This window comes from Vulpes vulpes, chromosome 6 (genome assembly GCF_048418805.1).
Source record: "Vulpes vulpes isolate BD-2025 chromosome 6, VulVul3, whole genome shotgun sequence".
Taxonomy (NCBI): domain Eukaryota; kingdom Metazoa; phylum Chordata; class Mammalia; order Carnivora; family Canidae; genus Vulpes; species Vulpes vulpes.
The window spans coordinates 106,925,505-106,946,694 of NC_132785.1; the positions used below are offsets into that span (position 1 = coordinate 106,925,505).

General features: G+C 37.4%; 1 protein-coding gene across 1 annotated transcript in view; it reads left to right on the forward strand.

Annotated features, from left to right (window-relative positions):
• RBM25 (RNA binding motif protein 25) overlaps positions 1–21,190 on the forward strand; it is a 53,345-nt gene that overhangs the window by 20,278 nt on the left and 11,877 nt on the right. The window contains exons 5-10 of the mRNA XM_026008537.2: positions 2,669–2,726; positions 5,745–5,905; positions 13,367–13,552; positions 15,119–15,172; positions 15,410–15,493; positions 19,003–19,289. Coding sequence (XP_025864322.2) covers positions 2,669–2,726; positions 5,745–5,905; positions 13,367–13,552; positions 15,119–15,172; positions 15,410–15,493; positions 19,003–19,289 — 830 coding nt within the window. The remainder of the gene's footprint in view (positions 1–2,668; positions 2,727–5,744; positions 5,906–13,366; positions 13,553–15,118; positions 15,173–15,409; positions 15,494–19,002; positions 19,290–21,190) is intronic.

Genomic DNA, 21,190 nt, shown 5'->3' on the forward strand with positions numbered 1-21,190 from the left:
CTCTCTCTCTCTCTCTCTCTCTCTCTCTCTCTCTCTCTCTCTCGGTGCCTCTCATGAATAAATAAATAAATAAAATCTTAAAAAAAAAAAAAAGAACTCTGAGGCTTTGATTATTCCATATTCATACTGTGAGGCAAGCACCTGTTTGTTTTTTTTTTTTAAAGATTTTAGGGCGGCCTGGGTGGCTCAGTGATTTAAGCACCTGCCTTCCGCCCAGGGCGTGATCCTGGAGTCCCAGGTCAGACTCCCTGCATGGAGCCTGCTCCTCCCTCTGCCTGTGTCTCTGCACCCCCACCCCCCCATCATGAATAAATAAATAAAATCTTAAAAAAAAAAAGATTTTATTTATTTGAATGAGAGAACACGAGGAATAGGAGCAGGGGAGAAGATTCCATGCTGAGCATGAAGCCTGATGTGGGGCTTGATCCCAGGACCCTGAGATCATGACCAGAGCTGAAGACCAGATCCTTAACTGACTGAGCCACCCAGGCACCTTGCAAGCACCTGTTTTTATCCAGCCTCATGCTCCCCATGCACCCCATTCTCCACTGTGCATACCTTTTACCTCCAGCCTAGATCACTGACTTTGTAGAATCAGTTAGTCTAATTCTTTTATTTTTATTTTTTTATTTTATTTTTATTTATTTTTATTTATTTTTATTTTTTTCAATTAGCCTAATTCTTAACAATATTTTCATTTGTAGACACTTGAAGTTACAGCTTTTTTTTTTTCATCTACTTGAATGAGTTCCCATCTTTCTTTCTTTTTTTTTTTTTTTTAGTTCCCATCTTTCTATTTGCCCTTTTTTCAAAATTTTAATTCTATTGCTATTTTTTCATACAGTGTCTGACCTCAGGGGTTTATATCTTTTATATTCCTTGATAATCATTTTACTGGTTTCTCTGAAGGGAGATGTGAAAAATTCATGTGTTCTCTGAACTTTGACAGGCAATCTTCATTTACCATTTTCCACAAATAACTATTTTTTTTAACCTAGTTTTTAATAATTAGAAATAATGTTTGGGATGCCTCAGTGGCAGAGTTGGCTAAGTGTCTGACTCTTGATTTTGGCTCAGGTCATAATCTCAGGGTTTTGCAGTCAAGCCCTGTGTCAGGCTCCCTGCTCAGTTGAGTCTACTTGAGACTGTCTCCTTCTCCCCGTGCCTCTCTCCTTGCTTGGCCTCATGTGCTATCAAATAAATCTTTTTAAGATTTTATTTATTTGTTAGCATGAGAACATGTAGGGGAAGGGCAGAGGGAGAGTGCAAAGCAGACTCCCTGCTGAGCAGGAAGCCGGATGCGGGGCTTGATCCCAGAACCCTGAGATCATGACCTGAACAAATGCAGACACTTAACCAGCTGAGCCTCTCAGGTGCCCCTAAATAAATAAATCTTAAAAAAATATATATATATTTAAAAACTTTGAATGTAAACAAAATGTAATGTTTTACTCTTCAGACAACCTGCCCCATTAATCTTTTTCATTGTTTTATGGACTTTTTATTCTTTACATAGTTAAAGTCTTATTATATGTGTCTGTAATTTCATGTCCCATGTTATTTTTGCATTTCCTATCAAGCGTTTTCCTGTTACTAAAAGTCCTTTATGGGGTGCCCGGATGGCTCAGGTTATAATATCAGGGTCCTGGGATTGAGTCCTGCATTGGGTTCCCTGCTCAGCGAGATGCCTGCTTCTTCTCCCTTTCCTTGTTCATGCTCTCTCGTTATTTCTGTGTCTCTCTCTCAAATAAATAAAATCTTTAAAAAGTCCTTTATAATATTGGGGTACCTGGCTGGCTTAGCTAGTAGAGCATGTGACTCTTGATCTCAGAGTTGTGAGTTCAAGCCCCACATTGGGTGTAGAGATTACTTAAAAGAAAATCTTTGAGGGCAGCCCTGGTGGCTCAGTGGTTTGGCGCCACCTTTGGCCTAGGGTGTGATCCTGGAGACGGGGGATTGAGTCTGGTATCGGGCTCCCTGCACAGAGCCTGCTTCTCCCTCTGCCTGTGTCTCTGCCTCTCTCTCTCTCTCTCAAATAAATAAAATCTTAAAAAAAAAAAAATCTTTGAAAAAGTTCTTTAAAATATATGCGTGTTTTAAAACATAATCTTTCTGGATTCATAGTATTTACTTGAATTTATTATAGTTTATTTTAAATATAATATTGGCAATTTTGTTTTTATGTATATATTTTGTGTTGGATAAAAATGCTGTAAAATTTCTAATTTATTAAAAGGTAGTCAAAGGGTGCTTGAGTGGCTCAGTTGATGAGCATCTGACTCTTGCTTTTGGCTCAGGTTGTAATCTCAGGATCGTGAAATCGAGCCCTGAGTTAGGCTCCACACTCATCAGTATGGAGTCTGCTTGGGATTCCCCACTCTTGTGTGCTCTCCTCCTCCTAAAATAAATAAAATCTAAAAGGTAGTCAATTTTCCTGTAAATAAGAATTTGTTAGAATTTATATTTTTCTTTTAACTGTATTATCTATTTCTTTCATGTAATGGATATGTGGGAATGGATGGAATTTTAAGAAATTTAATACCTGATATGATTTTGTTTTTGTTTTTTATATACTCCTGATGGAAATATGATTGTGCTCTTACTTTTATTACTGATTAGCTGATTTTTTTAAATGATAATGATCATTTTTCTTTGTTTTGTTTTTAAGAAATGTGGCTTGGTTTTGAGCTGGAAGAGAGTACAAGGTGCATCTGGGAAACTTCAAGGTAGGTAGTTTTTCTTTGTGAGATCATTTTAACCTGTGTGCATAAATTACATGTTGCATGTTTTGCTCTCATTGCCCTGAACCATGGGAATATTCTGTCAACACTGTGTCTTCCTTCTTATTGGAAAAGGATTAGAGGCAGTTGGGAAGATTTAGCTGATAGTTGAGATTAGAAAGTGGGAAAGTATTAACAGGAAAGGTAGGAGAGGAAAAATTACTCAGTCTTTTTTTTTACAATATTATTTTGAAAAGTCATTTTTTTTTTCCCTCAGAGCAGTAATATATGATCAACATTCAACAATTAGGATTTAGGAAGAAAACAGAACAGGTGGTGAGATGACCTGTTAGTCTTAGAAACAAACTTATTTTTCATACTTGTAAAAGTACCTGTTTGATGTACATTCTTTAAACAGTATTATCAGAAAGTTCATGCACATATTATAAAAGTATAATAGTATGACGAACTCCCACATTCTCATCACCTAGCCTTAACATTTATCAAACCATGGCCAGTTGTGCTTATCCTGTACTCTATCAATTTCCTCCTTTTATTATTTGTAAGCAATTCCAAGCTTTCCAATGGTTTGACAAAGGCTAACTCCCTTTGATAGTTACCTTGTTGTCTGGAATATTATCTGGGATTTGGAATCTAAGCTTATATAGAAGTTTTTCTGTCCCATAATTAGGATCAGCCGTTTCTTTAAAGAACTCTGGTTCCTTTTAGTGGGAAATTGCTTTAAAAATTGTAGTCTGGTGGAGTGCCTGGGTGGCTCAGTGATTGAGGGTTTCCCTTTGGCTCAGGTTGTGATCCTGGGGTCCTGGGATTGAATCCCACATCAGGCTCCCTGTAGAGAGCCCGCTCCTCCCTCTGCCCCCCCCCCCCCTTCTCTCTCTCTCTCTCATAAACAAATAAAATCTTTTTTTTTTTTTTTTAATTTATGATAGTCACACACACACAGAGAGAGAGAGGCAGAGACATAGGCAGAGGGAGAAGCAGGCTCCATGCACCGGGAGCCCAACGTGGGGTTCAATCCCGGGTCTCCAGGATTGCGCCCTGGGCCAAAGTCAGGCACCAAACCAATGCGCCACCCAGGGATCCCAACAAATAAAATCTTAAAAAAAGAAATCGTAGTCTGGGAATTAGTTATACTCCTTATAAGACTTGTTTGTTTAGTCTTGGGAGGGCAGGCTGGCTCAATTAGAGGAGCATGCAACTCGTTCTTGATCTTGGGGCTGTGAGTTCAAGCCTCATGATACCCCATGTTGGGTATAGAGATTACTTAAATATTTTTTAAAACCTACTTAAAAAAAAAAAACTCACTTGTTTATTCTTTGCTTTTGTGTTTTTCCAGTACACATTAGTTTACATTCAGGACATAAAGGTTTTTATTTAACCTTTTCTGTCATATATCTTTTCTTTTTTTCCCATACTGAGAATCCTGAGTTTCAAGGTCATTGGTATGATAGACAAATAATTACTGGCTTGCTTCATCAAATATAATAGTTTAATACTTAATAACACCAACACTATCATCAGCAATATGATTATAGAAATTTTTCTTTTTTAGTAACAGGTTTCTGTCCTTAAGATACATCACACTTAAACCTATGGTCAGATTTGCTATTTTAAAATCACTCAGAATAGTTTCTCTCTGTGTGGTTGTGTCCTTAACTATATGTATTTGGATACACATTTGGATTCATTTATTTTGAATTTTTAGATTACTCCTTTAAAATGTATATCTTAATATCTCTGATTTTTAAAAAAAAATATTTATTCATGAGAGATAGGCAGAGACATAGGCAGAGGGAGAAGTAGGCTCCCTGCGGAGAGCCCATGCGGGACTTCCTCGCCGCCTGCCCTGAGCCCGCCCTGAGCCCGCCCTGAGCCCGCCCTGAGCCCGCCCTGAGCCCGCGCTGAAGGCAGACGCTCAGCTGCTTAGCCACCCAGGCATCCCAGTATCTCTGATTTAAATCATAGTAATAATGGTGTGACTAGTTATTAAAATTAAACAGATAACAAAAAAAACATATAACTCAGATAATAGGTCAGTACCTTTGTAGTTTAATTTCTCAGAATTGGAAAGTGCTTTGGGGTCCCTGGGTGGTTGAGTCGGTAAGGCGTCTGACTTGATTTCCATGTTGGGCTCCTTGCTGAGCAGGGAGTCTGCTTGAGATTCTCTGCTCGCTCTCTTTCTGTCTCTGTCTCTAAAATAAATAAATTAATATTTATAAAACAAAAACAGGAGAAGCAGCTGTTATTAAAAAAAAGGAAAATGAAAAAAAAAGGAAAAATGGGCAACCTGGGTGGCTCAGCAGTTTAGCGCCATCTTCAGCACAGGGTGTGATCCTGGAGACCTGGGATTGAGTCCCATGTCGGGCTCCCTGCATGGGGCCTGCTTCTCCCTCGGCCTCTGTGTCTGTCTGTCTCTCTCTCTGTCCTTCATGAGTAAATAAATAAAATCTTAAAAAGATTTTAAGTGCTTGTAATAGGTTCAAGGAACCTGTTGTCACTTCTTTGTAGCTGTTAGGAAGTCTGGATGGAATGAATTCAGGAAATAATGAAAAGACTCAATGACTTGCTGGTTCTACTAAATATTTTATCAGCATTTCCAATAAGTAGCAATTTGCCCAATTAGATTTTTTCCTTCCTTCCCATTTTTGTTCTCTTTTTTTTTGGTAGTTTGAAGGTGCTAAAAGTAAAATCATCAAGGGTAATTGAAGGAAAGGAAGAGTGATAGGGATAGTGATAGCATGAATAACCCTAGTATTATAACATTTGGTCTCTAGTGATTTTAATTTTCCATAAATATTTTGTTTTCACAACTTTTTAAATTTAAATTCAATTTCTAGCATATATATATAGTACATTAATTTCAGATAGAGTTTTCAGTAATTCCTCAGTTGCATATAACACTCAATGCTCATCACATCACATGCCCACCTTAATGCTTGTCACTCAGTTACCCATCCCCCCAGCTGAATTGATATTTCACTAATTCTTTATATCCATTTCTAGCCTTTGGCTTCTGTGAGTATAAGGAACCTGAGTCTACCCTCCGTGCACTCAGATTGTTGCATGACCTGCAGATAGGAGAAAAGAAGCTACTTGTTAAAGTTGACGCAAAGACAAAGGCACAACTGGATGAGTGGAAAGCAAAGAAGAAAGCTTCTAATGGGGTATGTTTTTATAGTGTTCTTTTCTAGGCCAACTTCACTTTCAGCGTAAATACTTACAAGTGAATCTGCTATGGGGCTTCACAAGATCATCGTCATGATATGTGCTTGTGGCTAAAGTGCATGAGGGTATTTTTATAGTTTATAGTTATTTTAAGTCTTTTATCTCCCCATAGTAGGTGGATGACTGTTGATTTGTTTGTTCCAGGTTGGGTTGAAGGTAGTGAGAGAGGCTGGACAAGGTTAACTTACCAGGGAGAACACTGGTATAAGTCTATTCAAAACAGAGCTAATTCATTTAAGGCAGTTTTGTAAATAAAGCAAAAAATATTTCAGACTACACATTTTTAATGAGTTGTCCTCTCTTTAGTTTTATTTATTTTTTGTGTGTGTCTTTTTTTTTTTTTTTTTTTTTTTGGTCCTCTCTTTTAGAAGTACACAGGTTCTTGGACACCTGGGTGCCTTAGTCAGTTGAACATCCAGACTCTTGATCTCAACTCAGGTCTTGAGCTCAGAATTGTGAGTTAAAGCCCCGTGTTGAGGCTCCATGCTGGTTGTGGAATGTACTTTAAAAAAAAAAAAAAAAAAAACAAATACCCACAGATTCCTTTTTAAAAGATTTAATTTATTTATTCATGAGAGAGAGAGAAGCAGAGACAGGTAGAGGGGGAAGCAGGCTCCCTGCGGGGAGCCCGATGCAGGACTTGATCCCAGGACTGTGTGATCATGACCCGAGCCAAAGGCAGACTCTCACCCACTGAGCCAACCAGGTGCCCCAAAAGTACACAGGTTCTGAAATAAATGAAAATAAGCCTTGTTACTTTCTTCAGGTTGGTGGCCATATTAAGTGTAGCTAAAGTAAAGAAAGTTTTTATATGTTGTCTTGTAATGTATTTATCATACATTACTCCTTTTCAGCAAAACAGGTAGCTAAAACCTGGGTATGTTTTCTATTTCCTTTTGGCACTTAAACTTGAATGGATTTAAAGTAGGTTCATGGTTACCTTCTTGTCTCTACAAAAATGAAAAAATCCCTTTTTGCCCTTTTCGGGATTTCATTATCATTCAAAATAGAAATAGCTTTCTTGGTATTACCCTCCCTCCTTTACAAAAATGTTGTATATTCTTTGTAAAAAACTCGTAAAGCAAACTATAAAGAAATTGAGTTCTACTGTAATCCCATTGCCATTAGGAGCCACTGTAGACATTTTTGTTGCATATTCTTCCATTTTTCTCTATATGGATGAATATAGTTTTTAATTGGAATATGTGAATTTGTTTTCCTTTCATAAATAAAGGGTTGAGTTCTAAGTATTCTATAGATTTATTATTTTTTTAAGATTTTATATACTCAAGAGAGACACAGAGAGACCAAGAGGCAGGCTCCTCACAGGGAGCCTGATGTGGGACTTGGTCCCAGAACTTCTGGGATCATGCATGAGTGGAAGGTAGATGCTCAACAGCTGAGCTACCCAGGCGTCCCTAAGTTTTTATAAATAGCTTTTTTCACTTGTGCATTTTCTTGTACTCTTAATAATATTTTAACTGATTCTCTGCATTTTGTTTCCTCTCATCTGACTATTCTAGCACTGCCTGTGTTTCTAAACAAATAGAATTCTGTCAATCCTCTGCTCACACATCCTTAATGGTTTTGAATTTCTTTCCTTTTTTTTTTTTTAAGATTTTATTTATTCATGAGAGACACGGAGAGAGAGAGTGTGTCAGATACATAGGCAGAGAGAGAAGCAGGCTTCCTGCAAGGAGCCCAGTGTGGGACTCGATCCCGGATCCTGGGATCATGCCCTGAGCTGAAGGCAGATGCCCAACTGCTGAGCCACCCAGGCATCCCTGGTTTTGAATTTAACAGTAAAGCCCATATTCACAGCATGGCATTCAAGGGCTTGTTCAGTCTACTGTAGATTTCTCTCATCTGTTCTCCATGAGTCAATCATGTATCCCTTCCAAACATCTTATGTCCTTCTTGCCCATCCAAGCTCCCTGATGCAATTTTGTCCATATAGCTCTAATTACAATGCTATTCGATTCATATAGCCTTCATCAATCCTACCCTCTATTTCTCTCAGGCAGAATTGATTCCTCTCTTCCCACCTCTGTTCCCGGTTTTTTTTACTGCTATTAGGTCTGTCTGCACCATAAATTGTTGGTATCTGTCTCTCACACCCCTTTATTCTGTTAATTTCCATGCCTCTCATTATAAGGTAGAAAGAGCAATAAGTTCACAGACTATCTCTTCCTCTTGTACCTGCATAGAACCTAGGACAGTATCTTGCCCATAGCAAAAATGGAGTGTTCCTTTATTGAGCAACAGTTTCTGTTACCTTGCTCACCTGGTAATCTTACTGTTTTTACCTGGCTATATAAAGAAATAATAAAATGCAGTTACTCTGTAGTATAAATTATATTTCAAATGAACACTGTTGTTTGTCACATCAGAAAACCAACTGTCTGAAATAAGATTTTTCAGATTTTCCTTACGGTGATAACTGAATTCTTAATTAAAATAAAGCGTGGGGATGCCTGGGTGGCTCAGCGATTGAGCACATGCCTTCGGCCCAGGGTGTGATCCTGGAGTCTCGGGGTCAAGTCCCACATCCGGCTCCCTGGATGGAGACTGCTTCTCTCTCTACCTATGTCTCTGCGTCTCTCTCTCTCTCTTTCTCGCTCTCATGAATAAATAAATTTAAAAATCTTAAAATAAAATAAAGCAGGGAACTGAATGGAATTAATGGCATCACAGTTTTTACATAATTCCCTGGGAGTCTTTTTTTCCCTGTGTATTGGCTGGTAAAGTGGTTTAATTTGTAGCATTTGCAAATAGTGAACTCTGCATATGAAGTAAGTGACTTCATTATATTTGTAAATAAGGAAATGCACAGTTTTGCGGCTTTGATTTAATTTGTAATCACTGTAAGTGAGAGGAACCACAACTTAAATCTGTTTATATTGCGAAGAGTGGAATTGGAGCTACCTTCAGTAAAAACAGAACAGTTATTTCTTCAGAGAAGATTAATTTTTTAAAAAAGATTTTATTTATTTTTTCATGAGAGACAGAGAGGCAGAGTCAGGAGAAGTAGGCTCCAATGCAGGGAACCTGATAAAGGATTCAATCTCGGAACCCTGGGATCACGCCCTGAGCCGAAGGCAGACGCTCAACCACTGAGCCACCCAGGCATCCCCAGAGAAGATGAAATTTAAAACATTAACAGGCATGACTTCTGGGTATACTTGTCATGGTACCCAGAGATACTTGAAGACATGGCATAGTCTCTTGGAATGTCCATTTTACTCAACAGTATTGGTATAAAGAAAAAGTTAAGCAACTCAGATAAAAAAAGTTGTTTCAAATAACTTAAGCAAATATAACTATTGTAGAGTAAATGCCAGATTTGTCATAATTTTTTCAGATAAAATATGAGAGGGTATTGTTCTTTCTTGATTATTGACTGTTGGATGAAGTCTAGAAAATAGTGACCTCGGATAATGTGAGCATGAGACATCGGGGAGCTCGTGTGGTTCTCAAGTCAGGCATTTTCATGACTGCCAGCCGGAAGACAGAACACAAGTAGTTGTGTAGTTCTCTTTGACTAAAAAAGAAACAAACTTTTCCTTCTGTGATATATCTTACTATTTTTGGTTTTGTCAAAAGAGAAAGAGAAGAGAGATGGGCTAATAACCTTTCCTTTTTTTTTCTTTTGGTGAAGAGAGATGGGCTAATAACCTTTCCTTTTTTTTTTTTTTTTTTTTTGTAAGATTTTATTTATTCATGAGAGACAGAGAGAGAGGCAGGCAGAGATATAGGCAGAGGGAGAAGCAGACTGCATGCCTGATGTGGGACTGGATCCTGGGACTCCAGGATCTCGCCCTTAGCTGAAGGCAGCGTCTCAACCACCGAGCCACCCAGGTGTCCCGGATAACCTCTCCTTTTAAAAATGTACATTTTCTCTATAGCTCAAGGGGCAATAGATACTAAGGTATTATGAATTCATTCATTCCAAATGCTTTATTTCTAATTTAGGTAAGACCAGATATACTAATACTTAAATTTGATTTAAGAGGTGGTGTCGGGAATTGGGAGGCTTATGAGTATTTTTAAAGAACTAGGCCTTCAGATTTATATATATATATATATAACTATATATATATATATAAAAATTATATATATAACCCCACTTCTATCTTTATGCTAGGAAAGCATGGAGATACAGAGGATTCATGGATAGGAATTCAGCATGTAGGGGATATGCTAAAGACAGACTTCATACTCTTCAAAGTCTATTTTCATAATAAAGAATTTAGGTATCAGTAGCTGAGGGTTTGAGTTGAAATGGCCCATGTGTGTCTCAGGATCTACAGTTTCAGTGGCAAGTTACTGGCAGATTATTATTTTTTTAAATTAATTAATTTATGAGAGACTCACAAAGAGAGCCAGAGACACAGACAGAGGGAGAAGTAGGCTCCCTGCAGGGACTCAATCCCGGGACTCTGGGATCATGCCCTGAACCAAAAACAGAGACGAGACGCTCAATCCCTGAGCCACCAAGGTATCCCATGGCAGATTAATTCTTTCATTTAAAACCTGCGGAATGAATGAATGAATGAATGAATGAACAAACCTGTGGAGACAGTGATCCCTGGGTGGCTCAGTGGTTTGGTGCCTGCCTTCAGCCCAGGGCGTGATCCTGGAGTCCCAGGATTAAGTCCTGGGATTGAGTCCCACATAGGGCTCCCTGCATGGAGCCTGCTTCTCCCTCTGCCTGTGTCTCTGCTTCTCTCTCTCTCTTTGTGTCTCTCATGAATAAATAAATAGAATCTTTAAAATAAGATAAGATAAATAAAATAAATAAAATAAAATAAATAAAATAAATAAAATAAATACCTGTGGAGAAGCAGAGTATTGCTGAAGGGATTTTAGTGAAAACTGCACCAAGGCCTTATTGCCATATATTATTGATTTTAAGGTAAAAACACATCACCTCGTTTACAGTTTACATTGTTTTTGGTAAATAATTTAAAACTGTTGTTTAGGGGATCCCTGGGTGGCGCAGTGGTTTGGCGCTTGCCTTTGGCCCAGGGTGCGATCCTGGAGACCCGGGATCGAATCCCACATCAGGCTCCCGGTGCATGGAGCCTGCTTCTCCCTCTGCCTATGTCTCTGCCTCTCTCTCTCTCTCTCTGTGACTATCATAAATAAATAAAAATTAAAAAAAAATTAAAATAAAATAAAACTGTTGTTTATAGTCCATGGGTAAGCTTCTTGTCTTTATTGAAGATACCAAGTAAAAAGTTGGCAGAAGAAGATTGGATAAAAGGGTGCCTGGGTAGCTCAGTGTCTGATTTTTTATCTCAGGGATGAGAGTTCAGGCCCTGCTTTGGGCTCCACACCCAGCGTTTAACCTACTTGAAAAAATTTGGATGACAAGGCAGGTTTGAGAAAGTGAGGAACTCAGAGTGTAGTTAGTTTTATAATACCGTACGTTATGACTTGACTAAAGCTGTCTGTAGCAGAAGTGCTTGCCATTTTTGTTAAATGCTTAGGGACAAAGTTATTTTTTTCCAATATTTTTGCCATCTAGCATATAGTATTTTGCACACAATAGGCCCTTAAGAATTTGTCAAGCCAGAGGTGCCTGGCTGGGTTATAGTCAGTGGAGTATGCAGCTTTTTTTTTTTTTTTAATTAAAGATTTTATTTACTTATTCATGAGAGATACACAGGGAGAGGCAGACACACAGGCAGAAGGAGAAGCAGGATTCTCACAGGGAACCTGAAGCAGGACTCGATCCCAGGACTGGGATCGTGCCCCAAGTCGAAGGCAGATGCTCAACCACTGAACCACTCAGGCGTCCCGAGTATGAAGCTCTTGATGTCGATTGTGAGTTTGAGCCCCAATTTGGATGTAAAGATTATTTTAAAAAGAAAATTGTTTTTAATTAAAAAAATATTAATTAATAAAAATTAAAGAAAATTAAGAAACAAATGCCTGAGGAATTAGTATCCATTGGAGGTAGCTTTCTGAATTGTGAAATTATGAAATACGAAGTCACTGCTAAGTTCTATTCAGGAGCCACAGGATATGAAACATACCTCGAATAGTGATATGTATTGTGACTAAGACCTAGTATTTATGGAGAAGAGCATTGTTCTTAATTGTATCTGAAAATGCACATGGCATATGTTTACCAAGTAATTGATAAACACTTTAAGATGTGTGTGTGTAGTTTTAAATTACAAAAGTTTTTGTAGGGATCTCTGGGTGGCGCAGCAGTTTGGCGCCTGCCTTTGGCCCAGGGCGCGATCCTGGAGACCCGGGATCGAATCCCATGTCGGGCTCCCGGTGCATGGAGCCTGCTTCTCCCTCTGCCTTTGTCCCTGCCTCTCTCTCTCTCTCTCTCTCTGTGATGACTATCATAAATAAATTAAAAACAAAACAAAACAAAAAAAGCAAAAGTTTTTGTATACATCTCTATCTTGCTGCTTGTCATACTTTTCCAGTTTTAAGAAAAGACTGGTTTAGAGTAACGAAATTATCCAGAGTTTTGAGGTCATTTTCTAAATTGTGTAGTTTGAACTGGATTAATTCCTTAACCAGGGGCCTTAAAATAAATCTAAGATAAAAGGAAGAAGAACAGTAGTATATTAGAAGTCAGTAATTTTTTTCACAATGATAGAATTAGTTGAGTCTTTAAAAAGTAAAGTCCTACAGATATTTATTTGTGAGAAGCATTCCAAACTGAATTTTGCATTTTTATTTTTTGTAATATAAGTGTGATTTGTGGGAGAAAGACTTGTACAGTGTTTACAGTTGGTTCCTCAGTGTATATGGTTTTTATAAGTGTATTCCAACATTATAGAAAGTAGAGGGCTAAAAGATACCATTTTTTCAGCCTCTGATGCTTGCCTTGGTTTTTTTTTTTTATGCTTTTTTTTTTTTTGCATATAGCTGCGTTGTGTTTTTTCATTTGTTTAAGCTACATATGCTTTATTTTAAATGGTGCTTATTATAGTGTACGTACAATTGTATTTTGCTTTTTTTCCCACATAATTGAATATTCAACTATGAGTTGGTTTATTCAGTAAACATCATTAGTTTATGGAAGTATTTGAGGAAAACAGGCTGAAAAACTGAAAGCTTTGTGGATATGTCTTGTAGTATGTTAGTTACCGTAGTTTAATCTCCCTGTTACTGGTTGGGGGTCAGAATATTAACTCTTAAAGGAAAAAGGGGAAAGAAAATGATAAAGTATCAATATATAAGAAAAATCAGTAAATGAAGTTTAGTTTTTTGGAAGTTGAGAACAAAACTGAAACTGCATAATAGGACTATGGAGTTGTTTGGGGGAAAACATGTTTGTTTTGTGTACTAACTTATTTTAGATTGATTTTCATTTTTTTGATTTTTTTTTTTCCCCCTTCACTCCCCTGAACTTGTTTGTTTGTCTAAAGAATGCAAGGCCAGAAACTGTCACTAATGATGATGAAGAAGCCTTGGATGAAGAAACAAAGAGAAGAGATCAGATGATCAAAGGGGCCATTGAAGTTTTAATACGAGAATATTCCAGTGAGCTTAATGCCCCCTCACAAGAATCTGACTCTCACCCTAGGAAGAAGAAGAAGGAAAAGAAGGAGGACGTATGTGTTACTGATTTCTGACAACAGTCATTTCTATGGGTTACTTTTCATGGTGTCCCTCTTATGCTTTCATTGGATTGCAACTTTGTAGGGGAAAATGACTAGAATTTATAACAATGTACTGTTAAGCCTAATTTGACCATGTTTTACCAAGTAACTCATTTTTTTCACCAAAATGTTTGTTCCAGATGTTTGAAGTGCACTGGCATGGGTGCTTGTGTTTATCTGTGGATTCATATTACCTGAGGAACAAACCCTTGACTGATGAAGTAGATGCTGATATTAAGGAACAGAGTTTTTTGTTTTTGTTTTTGTTTTACTACAAGGGGGCTGGCTTTATTTTGCCTTACTTCCTGATCTTGTTCTATTCCTGCTCCAAGCAGAACACCAGATAATCCTTCACTGAAGATTTTTACCCATTCTTTAATTCTTAACCACCTTTTCTTTCATAGTGCATCTCCTTTCCCTCTGTGGACATTAATGCAGTTGAACCTCTCACTGGAGGACTGTGAAAGAGTAGGACAAGATGAAACACTCCTCCCCAGTGTATTATATTTTTTACCACTCTTTGCCAGCCTAAGCTAACTGAATAGTAGGGAGTCCAGGTTAGAAGAAGAAAACATTTTTTTGAAAGATTTATTTATTTGAGAGGGAGAGTATGAGTGGAAGGGGGAGGGGAGAGCGAGAGAAAATCTCATGCAGTTTTTATACACTGAGCTTGGAGTATGACCAGGGTTTTGATTTCACAGCCCTGATATCATGACCTGAGGTGAAACTAAGAGTCGGATACTTAACCCACTGTGCCATCCAGGTGGCACAAAATTTTTTTTTTTTTACAGTCATTTCTTTTGGATAAATTTAGAGAAATTGTGGGGAATATTCTTTAAAAATATTGGAAGTATATTGTGTTCATGGATTGTATATGCCCTGGAAAAAGTACTGTAAAACATAGACTGTGGTTTTCATTATCAAGGGGTAGTTAAGATTCATTTTATTTTGAATTTGAGTGTCTTATTAGGACATCTTCAATTTGCTTTGTGGCCAAATACATTTTTATTGCTTGGCTTATTACTTTTCCTCATGTGGTCATAAAAACTTGTCTAGTGAAATGCCAGTTGTTGGGAATGGGAATTAGTAGTCTATCAGGTATAGGATAATTGGGGTTTGAGAGTCATTCTTCCTCTCCAACATTAATAAGAAAGGAGAAAATAACTAGAATATTTGTTTGGTTTGGGTTGGGAGCAGAGGATCAAAGAGATCCTACTCAGTGGCAGGAATTATGGGTAAATGTTATTGGTATGATTGTTTCTAGGGGATGAAGGAAAAAGCCCTGCTAGTGTGAGACTTTCCTTATTCCATTGCCTGGGAGAGTTGGAGGGTAAGGAGGTGGTGGGTGACAGGAGGGTTGTTAAAGGGAATAAGTGAAATCTTTTTTATTAAGTAATTTGAAATCAAGAAAATGTCACAGAAATCTTTCATTGGTTACACTATAAGCATACAGTGAATTGTTGTGCAGAATAATATAAACTCTTGCTCTTTTTTTAATCTTTGTGGATTTTTCCGCAGATTTTCCGCAGATTTCCAGTGGCCCCACTGATCCCTTACCCACTCATCACTAAGGTTCGTTTATATTATAGGCATTGACAATAACTGATGCTAATGGCCAGACTTGTGATATTTGTTCATCTGATTTCTCACTAATTAGATCACTAGATTTGCTACTATATAAGTTGTTTTATTTATTTCTATCTTTTTTGTAAAATGGTTCAGAATATCTAATTTTAATTTTAATGTCTTTGTGTTGATGTAGATTGATCTTTAATGCATTCTCTCCTGTCCCCCCCATCTTTTTTTTAGGAGGATATAAATGCCATAGAAATGGAAGAAGACAAAAGAGATCTGATATCCCGAGAGATCAGCAAATTCAGAGACACACACAAGGTAGTATTCTTGTTTTTTTACTTGATACCAATCTAGACTTTTTACAGAACCCAAAGCAAACAGACAAAAAAAGAAAAAAATCAACCTTACATTAGAATATAATTTTAAATGCTTTTTATAGGTTAATTAATATTTAGATAGGGACAAAGAAACAGAAGAACCAATACCATATTAAAGTGGTCCTGGACATACTGTTCTTAGTTTTTTCAGTTACTGACTACTCTGCAGTCATCTCACTTTAATATGAATAAAAGATAATTTTATTTTTAGATTTTAACATAAACATCAAGGTCAGATTTAAATTAGATTCAGTGGGGCAGCAGGATAACCTACACTGTAGTGTATTTCTGGGGGCAGTTATTTAACTTGATCTTAGGAAAACCTTTTCTTTTGAGCTGAGATTAAAATTTAAGATTTATATTTGTGTAGATTTAAGTTGAGAGGGGGAGATTTTAAAAAGTAGGTCAGTGGTTACCAGACTTACCAAATTTTAGATGCATGGAAGAACTGTAAATTCCCATAAAGCTAATCTATTCATTGACCCCCACCATTATGATAGAGATCATATGGTGACTAATGCAAGATGAAACTCTCAGCTTGGAAAGTAACAAGGAATAGGATGTAAGTATGAGCTTCTGTTTTTTATTATATTTATGGATGCCCCCTCAGAAAAATATGCAAAGGGGTAACTGGCTTGGAAATGGGTATTTATGCATAGTAAATCCCACTCACGAGTTTTGCCTATTGAAAGCTTCTCTCAATGACAGTGCATCTGTGAATGTTCGCTGGTGTTGAAGGTGATGCTTATGGACGGTAAAATGGAAACACTGCATGAAATGTATTTTGACATTAGAGATAATAAGATGTTACTGGTTCTTACTGTAAAGACTGAGTGATCTTTAACTCAGTGAAATGTTAAGTGTTCTTTTTTTCTTTTATATAATCTTATTTTTTCTTACTGCTTTCAAAATCCCACGTTGACAATGCCTTTGAATCAGTGCTGCTGAACACTTATTATCCAGATGCCCAGCCCTAGCTCACATACACAGTGCTTTTTCAGAAATTAAGTATGTCTAAAAGCACAAATGTAATTTTCCCAAATTAATTGAGTTTAAAAGGTAGTCTTTGGGAACTCATTTTGGAGGAATATTTTTGGTCAGGTTCTGTACTCAAATTCAGGGTCTGAGTAAGCTTGAAAATGGTATACAGTTGTGTGTGTGGTTTACCCCCTTGTTGTTATTTGTTAAACCCTGTCACGTATTTGGTAAGAAAATTGTGTTTTTAAAAAATTAATTCAAAAGATATATATTTGCTTCAGAGTGTGAGAAGCTGTCAGGCATTTGACTGCCTTAGACTTCACTATGGGGGGGAAATGTTTTGAATTTCCAAAATGTACTTTAAAAAGATGAAAAACAGTTCTTTTTGTTGGGTGGTATGGTAAAGGGAACATTTGAAACTCCAGTAACAAAAAATGAGCTCAGTGAACCTTTGCATGTTTTGGTATGAGTTTATTAAATAACCACGGACTGTCAGGGTATCAGCGTGGCAGGGGGCGTCCATTTACAGCACGGACGAGTCTGAAGAGAGAATAAGGTAAGATTTATGATTTTTTTTTTCCTGTCCTTTCCTCTTCATTATTTCATTATTTTCATAAATCTTTTTAGACTCACTTCATTTTCTCTTTCTCTAGTCTTTATCTAAAAATATATATATGTACATATGTGTGCATCTACTTAACGCATACATAGTCTTCTAGAAATGCATTTAGTGGACCAGATTCACTCACTTGTTCATTTACTTAGAACAAAACTTTTGAAATGAGTTCTGAAACAAATTATTATTTACATAAGTGGAAGTATACACTACTAAGAAATAAATAGTACAATGAATAAGCAAAAGTAAAATGTTAAATTCTACAAATTATTGGAACTGCTAAAATAAATCTGTAAGTATCTGTTATCTCAGAAATAAATATTTCTTTATAAGTGTATGACACTGAGGTAAGTTTTATGTAGTCTAGCCTCATTTACAATACAAATTTTTATAGTCCATTAGAACTGTTTCAGAAAGTAGAATTTGCCCCTTTAAAAAGCTTTCACTTTCTGTCCTCTTGCTATCATTTCTTTTCTCTTTTCTTTGTAACCTCAGTGTATTCAGTATTGGCTTTGCCTACATTCTCCTTTGATATAGACTGGCACAGCAGCTGAATATATTGATTTCTCATGCATTAGCTTTTCTTTCATAATCCTCTATCAGTTCTCTGATCCATGAGCAAGAGAAAAAGTATAACAGGTAAGAATGCTTTTTAAAGTTGTTTTAAATGCTTTACATGACTGAGAAAAGACAAAAAAAAAATGCACATTTTATTGTTGCAGTTTAAATTTCATTTTGGTGACACTAAACATGGAACCAAAGGGATAAATGTATTTTGTTTTTGTTTTGTTTTTCCTGTTTGGGCTTTTTTGTTTTGTTTTGTTTTTTTGGTTTTGTTTTTTGTTTTTTTGGTTTTTTATTTTTTTGTTTTTGTTTTTTTTTTCCTGAGTTTGTGTAGAAACCGTGTGGTACACTGGTAATCTTGTCAGGGTACAAACTTGGTCTGACTTTGTTATTTGGTTTATTTGTGAACCATGTACTTGCTCTTCCTCCCAGAAACATAGCTTGTAGGCAAGGTTAATCCAGTGTTGGCGATCCATGTCCTAGCACAGCATCTGTAAGTTCATATGCAATCATTCCTTCCAAGGATGAATTTATCACTGTTGATATATTTTTATTGTCTTATAGGCATAATGGGCATAAATATGTTGCTTTTAAAATTAAGTGAAATGAGAATATTACTGTTATGTACATTTTTGCTTGAAGTGAGTGATTTCAAACTTTTTGTATTTGGTTGACTGTCCATCTTGTAATGGTGGGAGTAAATGTTTCCATTTAGATAATAGGGCAAATGTTGGCTGAATTCAGCTTACCTTTTGGAGGGTGGGCAAACCAGAGGGTAGAAGATTTTTGTAGTTGTATTGCAGTGACCCGACTCTCCACTCCCACATCCCCTTTAAAATGTTCAAGTAGTAAATAACCAGGAGGTAATGGGAAGTCTGGGGTTACATTTAGTATCAGTAGTAAATCAGTAATCACACTGATTTACAGAAATTCATAATGAGGGGAATTACATTTTAGCCAAGTGATTGTATTTCTAGAAATTATTACTAATCACCACATTGCTCATGTCCTTTAGTTATTGTGTAATCATTGAGTGACCAGCCACACTTGACACAATCTCCCAGCATCCAAGATTGGAGATTCCTGGTCTGTGTAGAGTATATGGGTTTGCACGCAATCTATTTAGTCTTGTGATTGCTTCAGTTTAATTTGTCAAGTAAAACCACAAGTACTTAATATTAAAGTACCAGTGGTTTGGTTGTTTTTGTTCCCCGTATTGGGCATTGCGCCGGGAAATATCTGAATACTGGGGCTACAGAATTAACTCTAAAAGCACTTTTATTGGTTTCTAGAAACTGGAAGAAGAGAAAGGCAAAAAGGAGAAAGAAAGACAGGAAATTGAGAAAGAACGGAGAGAAAGAGAGAGGGAGCGTGAAAGGGAACGAGAAAGGCGAGAACGGGAACGAGAAAGGGAAAGAGAACGTGAACGAGAAAAAGAGAAGGAACGGGAGCGGGAACGAGAACGGGATAGGGATCGTGACCGGACCAAAGAAAGAGACCGTGACCGGGACCGAGAGAGAGACCGGGACCGGGACCGGGAAAGGAGCTCAGATCGGAATAAGGATCGGAGTCGATCAAGGTAAGTCTTGGTGGAAGTTACTGTGTGCTGATCACTTTGGTAGAACTGCAGGTTGGCACTCTCCACACCATTTATATTTGTGTGCTAAAAGAACAACTTAAGCCGTAGAGCATGCCTGATTTGCTGTCTCATACATGTAAACATTGGCTCAACTCTCAGTTCTCAACTTCAGGGTTAATATCTGTTTGAAGCTAGTTTATACACAGACCCAGAGCACAACTACTGTCCACCTAGTGTTTAGGAGACATGATTCCCTCTTGTCTTCCTGAGTTGGTGGGCATCTTTACTATTTACCCACCAAGATGGCCTGCATCCTTGGAAATCCTCTCTAGCGCCACTGCGTTTAGCCCATCGTCTTTACTTGGTCTTATAGCCTACTGATTGGCCACAACTCACCTCCTAGCTCTCAATTTAGGACTCCTAGTAATTTTACCTTGTTTTTTTTTTTTTTTTCCTTAATTATATTGAATGTTTGATGAATCATCTCAAATTCTTTAGTAATAAGTAAAGCAAAAATGAATAAAGGAAGTGGGGAAAGAAGAAAAGCTCACCTTTTTTCCCCAAGCTGGTTTTCAGATAAATACATTTCTGTGTTGCAAATTTTTACCTGATTGTAGCTGAAGGAAGGTCCATTTTTAGTCCACCAGTTGTTGGAACTAGAAATCCAATGTCGTTAATCTTTACTGGTTTAATTAATGAATTAGCTAATCAATCCTTCCCTTCCTTCTGCTTCTGAAATAATCATTATCCTCTTGAGTAACAATTATTCAGAACTTGCCATGTATACAATTAATTGAATGTATAAAGGTCAAAAGTATGTATGTATACTTATACTACAGATATTAATCCATAAATAGTATATTTTATATACATACAAATAAATATTTCTGTATTTGATTAGATTCATGGCATGCTACATGTATTCTGCAGTTTGGTTTTAGTGTCTGAATTAAATATTTAGAACTTTGCCGGTCAGTATAGTTCTAATTTATCCATGCAACATACCAAAATGCTCTTTTCTCCATACTTTTACCAACACCTTTTATTCCTTGATGACTAGTGAAGTAGGCTGTCTTTTAACATGTTTATTAGTCCCTCATATTTCTTCTATCCAGGTTTGTTTGTTTTCCGAGATACCAACAAGCATTAACATTGAATTTAGAGTGCAGTTCAGAATTTGGGACTAGAATTATATTTGGGTCATCCTGGAAAATATAGTGGAGTTTACAGTTCTGCAGAAATCAAATGGTAAATTCTGGCCTGTGAGTTTGTGTATTATTTTGTAATATATGTTACTCTCCTTTCCCTTCTGTTTTTTTTTCTTTTTTAAAAAATTTTTGGAAGATTTTATTTATTCATGAGAGATACACAGACATAGAGACATAGGGAGAGGGAGAAGCAGGCTCCCTCTGGAGAGCCTGATGCAAGACTTGATTCTAGGACCCTGGGATCATGACTTGAGCTGAAGGCAGATGCTCAATCGCTGAGTCACCCAGGTGCCCTTCCCCCCCCCCTTTTGTTTTTAAAGATTCCATCTATCTACCCATGAGAGAGACAGAGAGAGAGGCAGAGACACAAGCAGAGGGAGAAGCAGGCTCCATGCAGGGAGCCTGATGTGGGACCTGATCCCAGGACTCCAGGATTATGTCCTGGGCTGAAGGCAGGCGCCAAACTGCTGAGCCACCCAGGGATCCCCTTTACTCCCCCTCCCCCCCTTTTAAAGATTTTGTTTATTCATGAGAGACACAGAGACAGAGAGAGAGGCAGAGACACAGGCAGAGGGAGAAGCAGGCTCCATGCAGGGAGCCTGACGTGTGGGACTCGATCCTGGGTTTCCAGGATCACACCCTGGACTGAAGGTGGTGCCAAACCGCTGAGCCACCTGGGCTGTCCTCCCTTGG